Below are 12,539 nucleotides of genomic sequence, written 5' to 3'. Positions count from 1 at the left end.
AATGTTGTTTCTTATGCACAAATAACTTTAAAAAGGCTTATTTTTCAGGCTAGACCAGTCAATGTCAGGTTTCTATGGAAAACGGACCTTTTAACGGCAACTGCAGTGACGCAATGACTTTACCAATCAGCAATTGGCTCTTAAAGCAGCACTCAGTAGCTTCGGGATTTCTTCGCTGTATTCTTGCTTTTTGCTCGCAGGTTTCTCTCTAGAGCTCCCCCCACAGCTTCGGAATAGATATTTGACAACACTGTTGTAAAAACTCGTTGGTGATTTTCAGACACCAGAGGCTATAGATCAACGACATCAAAGCAGATGGGACATTCTTTCAAACGTCTTCTTCATTCGGGTTCAAACAGCGTGAGGGAGCGCAATAATGACAGCATTTTAGCAGATTTCTTTTGGCCGTAAAGCAATTGTTTACATCGCGAGACCTATCACGCGAGACTTCCTGACGCAGCGGCCGGCGGCCCGCCGGCTCAAAGTTGCAAGTGCGTATTTTCCGCTCACGGGCACCAGGGGGGTGCGAAACGACCACCATTCAACCCGAAATAAGTAATATAACCATTCCAATGACTCCGAAGCTGTTCAGTTAAGGTAAAAAAACGTTACTTAGTTCACCTTTAAGGCGGGACGTATTCCGCGCCATAATGCGCGTAACAGTTTTTCCCCATTCAGAAGTAATTAGGAGTGCACCGTCTTTGTATGTCTAATTGCTGCATCCCAATTCGCATATTGTCCGTCCATTTCACTACATTTCTACCCGAAACGGCAGGAAATTTAATTAAATGGAATGTGGAGCATTTTAACTATGACAATGATTGACAGGGCAGTTTAAACTGTGACAGGATGCACATATAAGTCGACAGAGCTGTCTGTTAAAGACACAGTTATTACGAAGAAGTAATATGTATGACCCAAAGAGAAGGCCTACTCTTCGGCTACGTAACAACTTTAATGTTGACTATTAATTATACTGTTTTGTTACAGTTTATTTTTTTTATATGAAATGGTAGGCTATATTTAAACAGACAAACATTTATTTCAAATCTTAGAAATCCGTATTATATGTGTCCTTCGTTTTCGAATGGAAAAAGGTAGCAAGTCTTTTAGTATGGATCACATACACTCAGACGAGTTGAACTTGACGCCCGTGATTGGGAGTATTTGCTCTATTCCTAAATCTAGCAAGCTGCCTCACTGCCTACTTATATAGGGAGCTGCCTTCTTAGGGCCGGTTTACACGGAGCACGTTTTTCTTTCTCCTGCATTGTTTTTTATTTGTTTTTCTATATCGAGATGCTCTAGTCAAGATAAATGTCTTTGAATTTTGACGCACTCTGCTCCGCCTGACCTGCAGATGTTCCTATTGCGTGTGCTGTTTCCCTCCAGGAGTTATGCTCTGTAAAAATGTCTTTATACTGTGTACTTAAAAAAATAAATAAAAAAAAACTTTAGTTCTACTTACAGTACATATGATGTGGGTATCTCCTACCCAAGCCTAATCAATATTAGCATACATTGTTGTGGTCTTCTCAAGTGTTTGCGTTTAATCAGCCTCACTGCTTTCATTAAAAGCTTCCAGGCTCTATTATATTCATTCTGAAGCTGAATGCAAAGCTACCGCATAATTCATCCTGACCAATCACAGTATTTGTGGTCTGCGTAAAAATGCTTATTTTATTGTCATCTTATCATTATGTATCTTGTATAGACAGACTCAACTCACACGTTTATTTAATGAGACAAATAAGAAATCTTCCCAAAGGAACTGTGTAACATACATCTTCATAAAACAAATGTTGCAAACTTTTCTTCCACCATTTTACAAAATACTCATAGATTGAATACATTAGCAAAAGTAACAATTAGACAATTTGGTGAATATATGTTATGTGATGGAAAATCCCAAACCAAAGTAAGCAACCAAATTCCTTCATTAAGGGCCCTTTTGTGAGACCATCATTGAAATTTAAATGCGATGGTCACTTCGTATTTTTTAGAATTTATTTGCGATTCAGATTTATCTGGAAATGTAATGAAATATCTGTAACATAACACATTTTAAATTTTTGTTATTTTTTCACCAAATGCTAAATGTGAATTAAAGACACAGAGGCTATATTAAAAAAAATCTACATTTATTTACATTTACACATTTGGCAGTTCTTGTATTCCTTGGGAATCAATCAAAGTGACTGTGGCGTATCCAGCACCATCTCTCCTGTTTGCTCTACAGGACTGCTACATCTGTCTTAACAGCTGTATTTTTCATTATGAATTATGTTTTAAAATAATGTTCCAATTCATAATAAAGTAGCAGTGACATCTGGCTTCATGATGGGTGATCCAGACAGCCACTATGAGACACGAATGCTTGTCTCTTTGAAGGGAATTCGCCCTGTGTTGTGTATGTTTTGAAAATTGGACGTAGTATCTGTGACATCACCTGTAGGTTTCTGAAGAGCATTTTTGAAGCCCAAAGTGGGTGGAGCCGGCCGCCGCCATCTTGACAGCGCGTCACTCCCGGATAAACGACAATGGGCTGTGAGGCGTATTAGCTGAGGTGATGTGATGCTAACAGACAGCAGACAAACGGCTAGTAGTGAAGCAGCAGCAAGCCACCTGTCACTCAAGTGGCCACGCTCTTAATTATGCAGAACTTTAAGGCTTAATATAATTTAAATGGATGAGTTATAAAAAAATTCACCCCCCTCACAGTTATCATGAAGGGCAAAATTAGCTATATAGACCAGAACCACTTTTTATACCAGGCTGTAAACATATTATTTTCTGCTGTAAAGTTGGGCATTTTAACATGGGGGGTCTATGGGATTGACTCTCTTTTGCAGCCTGTCTCTAGTGGCCAGTCGATGAATTGCAGTTTAAGTCACTTCTGTGTTGCATTCAAGAGAGAGACCGGAAGGTTGCCGCTTGGTTGTGACTTAAGTTTGTCATTGTGAGAGTCACATGACATCTGATCCTGGAACTGAGGACACGTGATCAAAGATGTTAACCCTGTAATGCTGAAGCCCGGAGTCTGATTTCTGTCTAAAGAAGCCCTCATACTAGTGTTGTTTCCTCCATGTAGGGCATCTCACTAAGTCTTGTACACCACTGAGAAGAACTGATGAGCTTTGATCCATCAGGGTGTTTTCAGAGGGCAGAGATGCTGTTTCCACTGATATAACTTCCATTCTCAGATTCTCTGTCAAAATTTCTCTTTAACCTCTTCCTGGGAAACACACAAAACACACGGGACAAAATTACAAATAAGAATTTAGATTCCATTTTTAATGACAAAATGATACTTAATGAATTATACTCTATTAGTTTGTCGTTACAGTAAGGGGCTTTACCTTTCCGGGTTCTGGGTTTCTGTTAACAAAAGAAGAAACATGTTTACTCAAACATCTCAGAACAAATCAATGCAGATAAAAACATGGTAACTGATGCATATTTTGTATTTGAGAATTTTTTTTTCAAACTATTTGTATCAGATCTTCAACAATATTTTGACACTTACGTGTTGAAGTTAGCAAGGGTGTCAATACTGTTTCTCCTTTCAGGTAAATCAATGGCAGTATTTGAACTCTGTCTGTCAGAATCGGTGCCCTTTTTCCTGAGGCAGCAAAAATATGTATTATAACTAATTGACCAAACATATTAATTTTCTTCACTGTGATAAAAATTACCCCTAAAATATGAGCAATGTTCAACATGAATCAAAAATACAAAACTGGTGTGCACATTCCAAACACCCAGATTGGGCTCAGGGGCAGGACATCAAAAAAACATAAACAAAAAAAGAAAAGTGAAGTCTGCACACTGCATGCTACTCAAGAAAAATTTGAGCGTTGAGAACGTTGTGCTTTTAATACATTTTTCTTGAGTAGCATGCAGTGTGCAGACTTCACTTTTCTTTTTTTGTCAATGTTCAACATGAAACATAATTTTATCACTATAAAGACAACTGGCATCACATTACGGCATTTTAGGAAAGCTGTAGTATTTATTACTGGTAGTCCAGGTGAAACAGAGCAGACCATTTAAATCAATCAAATTAAAAAATCAATTCTGATTTCATGATGACTTTAAGTTTATTTTTCAAATAGGAATAAGGAGACAGGTTAGTTGACCACAACTAAGTTTATTCTGTGTCAAACACACACAAAGAGAATCTTTGTGGGGACTGCATAGACATAATGTTTTTTATACTGTACAAACTGTATATTCCCCTTACACTAACCCTACGCCTAAACCTACCCATCACAGAAAACTTTCTGCATTTTTACATTTTCAAAAATATATAATTTAGTATGTTTATTAACCTATCCTATGATAGGGGACATTTGGTAATATGTACAATGTAATATAAATCTGTATACACACACACACACGCACACACACACGCACGCACGCACGCACACACACACACACACACACAGACTGCAGTTACATGGCCAGTAATAACTTACTTGACAAGATGGATAATCGTCGACAGTAAAGCCACACTGACTGCTCCCAGCAGAACACCAAGAGCGATTGTGACGGCTTGACTGGGTTCTCCAGAGTCTCCTGAACTGTCCTCCACTTTGATTACCAAACCAGGACCAAAAACCTTCTCCAGCTCAGATGTTAAAACTTTGTTCTCACTGTTCAGCTTTCTGTGAGAGTGAAGATATTATTTCAGATGATGCCCATTACACTCTCATCCTAATTATAGAATAGATGTAATTCAGGCAAGCAGGACAGAGGGAATTGTGAAGAGTATATGTTTTTGTTAATGCTCATACATAATTTTTTTTTTTTTTTAATAGCTTATATTTTTGTTAGCACTTACACAAAGTATTCATAAATATGTATATTTATGGTTTGTAAACCTTTATAAATCATAATTCTGAGGAGGAACACTTTTCAAGGTGGATACATATCTGCGTATTGTGATGTTAAAAGTTTTTACAATTGTAGCACTCGCACTTGTCACATAATTCGCACTTGTCACATAATTCAAATCCCTTACTGGTATTCTTACACAAACATGGTTGGCAAACCAATAGCCTTGTGGACAATCAGAGTTAAAATAAAAATGAATGTATTCAGATCTCAGAGGAATTTTATAACTGATTAAAATTATAACCGATTTTAAAGTCAGAGCACTGTCCACAAGGCTACAACCATGATAACTCTATTTATTGTAAAACATGTTACTTGCACATTTCCACATCAGCTTTCACATTAGATTAGTCTGAATAAACTGCTATTAGTTCAACTTACTCTTTGACCTCTGTGGCTTGGATGACCGCACCACTTGAGTCCATGGCAATGAAACTGACGTAAGTCTTGTCTGTAGATTCTCTAAGAATGGTGCGCATCTCATTCCCATCCTCAGCTCTCACACTGAGGATTTTCACAGTCCAGCCTAAAACTTTCCCCATGGATCTGAGGAAGAAACACACAATCAGATGGTGTATAGAACACAAAACAATAACAGGAGGTAACATGAAGCACCAATTCAGTCTAATTTGTAACACAGAAAAAACAATTCATTGATAAGAACTGGCTTAAAATAACGTTTTGCTCATGATCGATCCGTTTCTATAATTTGACACCCTGACATAACTCACTAGAAGGGAAGCTTTTCAGTAAATAATGGTGTAAATTTCAGTCTGTTCTACAGACAAGGTGACTTAGACTTGGAAATGTCATATGGACTATTTTTTTATTATGCTTTTTTTTGTGGGAAAGAACTGTATGAACATTTTCTTTGAAAACATAGCAGGACACACAGGTTAGGAATCTCATGAGGGTGAGTAAAATAATTCATTTTTAAATTTAGTTTTGGGTTAATTAATCCTTAAACATGTTTCCTCTATAGCTCAAAACACATTAGCACTTCACAAATAGAAATGCACTTATTCTGTCTCAATAATAACATGTTTCAATAACGAACAGAGATTACTCACTCTTCCATCTCTGGTATCATCTTCTCCACTATGTATACGGGCCGGTTTAAGGAGATTACTGAGACGCTGTCATGATGTACACTTTGTTTTACTTCGATCTGCAGGCGGCAAACACAAAAAGCCTGTCTTTGTAAAGGTGTTCTCTTCTCAATCAAAATGTCATTGGTCATTTGAAAGAGTCTTACAAAAGCGTTCTCTTTTTCTCTCTCTCTGTTTCTGCTCACCTGTACTGTTGTAGTCGTGAACAGCCCATGTTTATCAGTGGCTTTAACCTGAAAGGTGAACAGATTGTCTCCAAATTTGGATACATCCAGTACGTAGATCTGACCAGTGCTTGCCTCCACATCCAGCAGAGTTGTGGACTCCAGCAGGGAATACTGCAGTTCTGAGCTCTCGCCCACATCAGGGTCCGATGCCTGAGGGACACACCACCACATTTCAACCAGTTACGTGAATACAAAAAAAAAACAAAAAAAAACATGAAATCAAATGTGATTAAAAAAATTTAGTTTATTAACAACTATTAACAACAATTAGCTTGGTTATGTACTTTCATTTAGTAAGTTCACTGTTCAGTAATATTTTTACGGATAGCACTCTTCTATATAGAACCTTAAAAGTTTCTGTCAGGCACTTCATATATCGAATTTTTAGGGGTTCCCATCATGGGGTCATTTTATGGATTTAATTTTAATTGATTTTTAACCTTAATTAGATTTTATGAATTAAACAGCTCGTAAACATATATTACCACTAGAAACATTTTGAATAATCCATTAAACATGAAAGTATAATTCAATAATTTGAGATATTTAAGATATATAAAACTTTTTTAGCATAAAGGGTTCTTTAAAACTGAGTCAAGGGTTCTGTATAGAACTTTTTTCTAAGAGTGGCTCAGCTGCTTTGGGGTAAACATTTCAGACATCAGCATTTTATATGCCAGGAGAAAAAAAGTAAGTCTGATCACTTTGAAAAATACCAGCACATATCTCCTCAGACGGCACTGGATGAGTTGCATGTCGAAATGTATTACTTAGGGTTATGGGTTTGAACAAATCACTAGCCCTTTAGTATGAGCAATAACAGTAACAGTGATGTTTGCCTTAGCGAACACCACTAATTACAAAATAGATCTGAGTACATCCACTGCATTTATATCTGATGTCTATGCCACACTCACCTGGACCTTCACTATGGGGAATTTGTATGGAGAGATACTGAAAATCTCTGCTTTATATATTTCAGCGTCAAACACAGGAGCCTCATTCATGTTCTCAACCTGAACGCTGACCTGAAGATTGTGAGAGAAAAAAAGTCAAATACAAATATAAATGAGCCCTGTGGCAACTTTCTTTTAAGAAGAGAAACTTTTGACTTTGACGTGCTTGAAGAGTACGATTTTAAGAGTAAGAGTAAAAACATACTCTAGGTAAGTATGAGAACGCAAACACTTATAACTGCACAACTTGTGTCATTGCATTCTGAAATGGGGGATACAGCGGGCATTAACATACATTTTACCAAAGAACACTATGCATTAACATAAATTGTGCACTTGTGTAGAGTTTGTTTCTGGCCTTAGTTTAAAGTGAGAATAGTACCATTGCCTCTGCAGTGTTTGGAGGAGTTCTGGAGTCTATGGCTTCTACTGTGAGGATGTACCACTCCTCTTTCTCCTTATCCAGCGGTCTGAGAGCTTTTATGGTTCCCTCATCATCCACAGAGAAGACATGCTTGTGTGATTTCAAGTTATAGCTGACCGTAACCACTGGACTTCCTGTTAATGCCTTGACCTTGCCCACTGTTGAGGCCTCAGGTTCATTCTCCTTTATTGTGAATTTGTAGGAGGAGCTTTCAAAACTCACACTCTCAGTGAAAGGAGCAATTTGGAAGTAGATCAAGACTTCGGCTACAGAGAGAAGAAAGATGTTAGTTTTGACATGTTAGTTCTATTGAGGTCAGGTTGATTCTTACATACAAACCAAGGGCACAAGTTTGGGACACAAATGTACCATAACCCATTTGTGAAGAATACCATTATGATCTGGTATGAAGTTCATAAATTTCTCGGAGAGGCCCCATTGTTGTCTTGCTTCTCCCCGATTTGGGGGAATTCATATTTCACTCCAGCTAAAAATGATATGGGGTTTAAACCATGGTTGAATAAGGGAATAGTTAGATTGATGGACTTAAATGAAGACAATATTTGAATGTCATTTGACAATCTGGTATCAAAGTTTCATATACCCCGGAAAATTTTTTTTTAAATACCTGCAGCTTAGAAGTTTTATTTTTTTAAACTAAAGAATTCTGTGCAATTCCCTTCATTATCCACACTGGAAACCTTTTCCACACAAGACACAAGTAAAGGGCGAATTACTCAATTATATAATATACTGGTACAGAATCATAAAGAAAATTCTGAAAATAAAAGACGAGCATGGATGCAAGATTTAAATAAAGACATTTCATTAGATGAGTGGGGTACAATATGTTTAAAAGCACAAACTCAAACAATAAATACTCGTTTGAGACTCTTACAATATAATTGAATAATGAGAACTTACAGTATATCAGTACGGTGAGATTAAATGTAACCCTATATTCCTGACTTATGTTTTAAATGCAATAATTTCCAAGGTACATTTTTCATTGTGTGTGGGAATGTGGTGAGGTACAAAAGTTTTAGAGTAAAGTGACTACTCCTATTTCTTTAAGCCCGGTAATATGTGTATTGGGTGTCTATGTGGAGAATTGCTCTCTGCTCGTCAAAGAGAAAACACTGATGGATTTGTGCCTACTACAAGCCAGGCGTTCAGTTGCCCTTTGCTGGAAGAATACAAGTTGTCCTTCCCTTGGACTTTGGCTGAAAAACTTGATATATCCAGTTTGGCCCTTGAGAAGCTTACATATGTGATCAAGGGGAAGTCTTCTTAATTTTAAGAAATTTGGGAGATGTTCTTGAGATTTGTTAAAGACGGAGATATTGAAGAGGCTATAGATGTCTGAAGTTGTAGCACAAGATGCAGGGCTCACTTTAGATTTGAATGACTGTGCAGGCAGTGTTTTAGCAGATTACAGAACAATTTGTGCTGAAATCTAAACAAAATAGACCAAAAGCCCTAAAGTGATACACACATACACATGATTTGCAAATGCAGATTCAACAATCAATTTGTACACGTAAAAACATAAGATACTTGTATTTATGAATTGCTTTTTTTATTTAGTGAATGTAAATTTAGTTGTGCATTTACATATGTTTTGTGAATAAGAATTATGAGTTTGTAAATTGTATGCATTTGTGAATCATATTTTGTTTAAAATGTTCATTTTGAGACTATTGTAGCTCTATATGTTATTTCCAATCATGAGTAATGGACCCCCAGTTTTAATGTTTTGTGCTGGCATAAACTGCATTGACACTAGTAGTACTACATTAGAACTAGTATTTTTCTGCCTCTTTGTGGACATATTTACAGTATTTAGGTGGGATCACACTGAACTAGAGAGAGAGATAGAACTCTAAGGAAGAACAACAAAGTTATGAAGCCCAAACCTTCATCAGATTCTGGTGGTGTTCCATGATCTGTCGCTATAGCAGTGAGGGTTAGCAGCGTGTCTTCTGTGACCTCACTGAGGTCAGAGGTCAAAGTGATGTCTCCTGTTTCAGCATCCAATACAACCATTGAGGAGTTTTCAGAGAAACTACAGAAAAACAACATTCATGCATCTGTCTTAGAGTGATGTAGGTAAGTGTGTTCATGGTTTTGCCTTCATGTTATTGATCCTAATGAAATGGAAGTTTAGTTAGCTTAAGCTTACCTATAACTAATTAGCGTGTTGCTTCCAGCATCTTTATCTGTGGCCGAGAGCGTCAGCAGCACATCTCCAACTTTGGCGTCTTTAACCAGAATGCTTTTCCTGTAGGTGTCGGAGCTGAAAACTGGAGCGTTGTCATTGACATCTGTGATACTGACCCTCACTGTGGTGATATTCTGCAGAAAATGAAACCAAGCAAACCTTTCGTATTACAGACCAAAAGCTGATATTTGCAGCAGGGACGTGGGAACTATATTGTGAGAGGGGGGGCGGGATTCTTGAGGGAGGGGGGGGGGGGGGGGGTGTGTTAGTGTAGGCCTATAGTAGCCTGTGTTACGTATCCTGATTGACTTTATGATTAGTTAAACCTGTTTTGCACATGCATCGCCACAGAGTTAACCATTTCAGACACTAGGCTACCGGACAGCCTCTGTCTCGTTCACTTCAAGTCTGTGGGCGTTACGCACAGCTCAGTGTGGCCGCTCCAATTTACCTTCAATGAAATCTATGTCAAAACGCGTCAAAAGAGGCAATGCATTTACGCAGAGCAGGGTCATAAACGCGCAGAAAACGTGGCCATGTGTGTCTGGAGTTCAGCGAGCTCCACGGACCACTCCTTCAGTCTATCCACGGAGCGCTCTAAAGTCAACAGCGCTGAATGAATGATGATCTGCTTTTATGTCATTTTTCCTTTTTTATTCAGAATATTCACAAATGTGTTAGCTATGGCATGAAATATCTGATATTCCGATTGTCAAATATATGCAAGTGGAAGTGTATTGTTGTTTAAACACCTTTATAACGATCGCGTTAGTTGAGCTGTATGCGCGATGGGCGCCGCCGTGTTAGTTTGTGCCGCAGACGCAGTTCAGAGAATCGGATCTGTTGGATTTACAACACGTGTAAATTTCACATTCATCCACTTCTCCCGAAATACATAAAAGTAAGTGGCTGGTGAACTGGGAGAAGAATAGAGTAAACATTAAAGTTACTTACACAATGTGTATCTGATGAATAAAACGTGTCGAATTATAATGGAAAGGATTATTATTACCTCCGAAAACAATACATTTAGAATTTGTAAAATACACACTGATGTCTATGCATAGACATCAGTGTGTATTTTACAAATTCTAAATGTATTGTTTTTTTAGTAGCCTACTTATGTGAATTTATATGTCTGAAACCTAAAATAAACAGTATGTGGTTGAAAACACTGAAAAGTTGTGATATATGACAGCTCTGAGCGCGCCTGTCTCTGGCTAAATTCAACATTTGAATTTAGCAGTTGATCATGTGATGCACTGACCGTTCTGATCACACCGGTGTGAAACGCTCCAGGGACCAGCCTAGACTGATCACAACGGTGTGACCGTACGTGCGAAAGGCTTAAAAACAAGAAATTTTATGACACAAAATGTTGAAATGTAGGCTTAAATCAAACACATTTAATTCAGATTCTGTATATATAAAACGGAAACCAAAAACAACGAAAAAAACAGCTGGCTGACCCCTAGAGGGGTGGGGAAAAGGGGTGGTGGGGGGGGGGGCGGCCGACCCCCCCGCCCCCCCTGTTCCAACGTCTATGATTTGCAGTGTCTAGTATCTAACTTAATGTCTGGAATTAACAGTAATTCACTTGTAAGGATTGAACTAGTATCAGGTAGCCAGATTTTTTAATATCTGCATAAAATCTAGAACTTACTGTAGCTTCTTTTTGCATGTTTGTGTGTCATTAAGGGGTAGATAAATAAAAAATTTAACTGAAATATAACCTTTAGGACAATATTAATGTGCAGGTGTGCTCAAAGTTGTAATGCTACTTAAACAACGCCTCAAACTAAATTGGGAAAATCTTTCAAAGTTTATATTCCATGAAGCTATGGCCAATCAGTCAACTAGTTCTTTATATGCTGGCAGACAGATAAAACCCTTTACAACCTTCCATATTAGGAAATGCCACAGAATGTTCCAATTGCAAATTGAACTGAACTACACATATTTACATCAAATAAATAGATATTATTACTGTACATTTCTCTGTGGGATCGCATGGTCCACAGCAACAATGACCACATCATACACATCCTGTGTCTCCCGATCCAGTTCCTCAATGGCTAGGAGAGTCCCATCCTTAAGGAATGAAATAAGCGTTTTTTTTTTTACAATTTCATATTTATAAAGTTATGATATAATTTACTGTAGGCACAGTGACAGCTGCCTTTCTCATAAGTCCCCTCACCTCTCTGAATCTGAATATTTCACTGTGTGAGGAAGTAGAGATGGTGACACGTCCGTTGTCTCCAATGTCAGCGTCTGTGGCTGAGATTTTGCACACCTCTCCAGGTGATGAGGGTGTGTACGCACCTTCCTGAATCTCAATGGGCTCTGGCAGAGGAAGGAATTGTGGGTTGTTGTCGTTGACGTCCAGAACAGTGATGATGACCTGAGCTGTGGAGCTTAAACTATCGACAGGCTGGTAAATAGTTGGATTTAAGAAATGAATGTGGTTGCTTTGTACCTGTATGGTGTAATTGTCTACAGTTTCTCTATCCAAGGTGGCGTCGCTCCGGAGTGATATTACTCCTTGACTGTTGATAACGAAGGTATCGCTAACCATGATAAAGTGACCTTTAGAGAACCCACCCTGATCAGAGAGAAAACTAGATAAGGTAAGTTCATCAAATCAAACTTTGAATGTTGGCTTGACAAAACCTTAAATGGAAGTTTATATCAGCTATATCAGTT

General features: G+C 38.0%; 2 protein-coding genes across 2 annotated transcripts in view; both read right to left on the bottom strand.

The window, feature by feature from the left end:
- Positions 1-2,124: 2,124 nt before the first annotated feature.
- LOC309495751 (cadherin EGF LAG seven-pass G-type receptor 1-like) overlaps positions 2,125-12,539 on the bottom strand; it is a 57,693-nt gene continuing 47,278 nt past the window's right edge. Inside the window, exons 23-25 of the mRNA XM_082165588.1 lie at positions 3,527-3,622; positions 3,360-3,378; positions 2,125-3,235 (exon numbers count right to left, since the gene is read on the bottom strand). Coding sequence (XP_082021714.1) covers positions 3,212-3,235; positions 3,360-3,378; positions 3,527-3,622 — 139 coding nt within the window. The 3' untranslated portion in view covers positions 2,125-3,211. The remainder of the gene's footprint in view (positions 3,236-3,359; positions 3,379-3,526; positions 3,623-12,539) is intronic.
- LOC309494697 (protocadherin-18-like) lies at positions 4,532-12,411 on the bottom strand (the record flags this gene model as incomplete). The annotated part of the gene is made up of 10 exons (XM_082164111.1): positions 4,532-4,663; positions 5,274-5,442; positions 5,967-6,064; positions 6,191-6,382; positions 7,150-7,260; positions 7,571-7,878; positions 9,529-9,677; positions 9,795-9,967; positions 11,826-11,924; positions 12,034-12,411. The coding sequence occupies 9 exons, from the start codon at positions 12,409-12,411 to the stop codon at positions 5,274-5,276; spliced, it is 1,677 nt and encodes a 558-aa protein (XP_082020237.1). The 3' UTR covers positions 4,532-4,663.

Source organism: Leuciscus leuciscus (genome assembly GCF_965113295.1).
Source record: "Leuciscus leuciscus genome assembly, chromosome: 3".
Taxonomy (NCBI): Eukaryota; Metazoa; Chordata; class Actinopteri; order Cypriniformes; family Leuciscidae; genus Leuciscus; species Leuciscus leuciscus.
The sequence above is the reverse complement of the archived record's forward strand: the minus strand, read 5'-3'. Positions and strand labels throughout refer to the sequence as shown.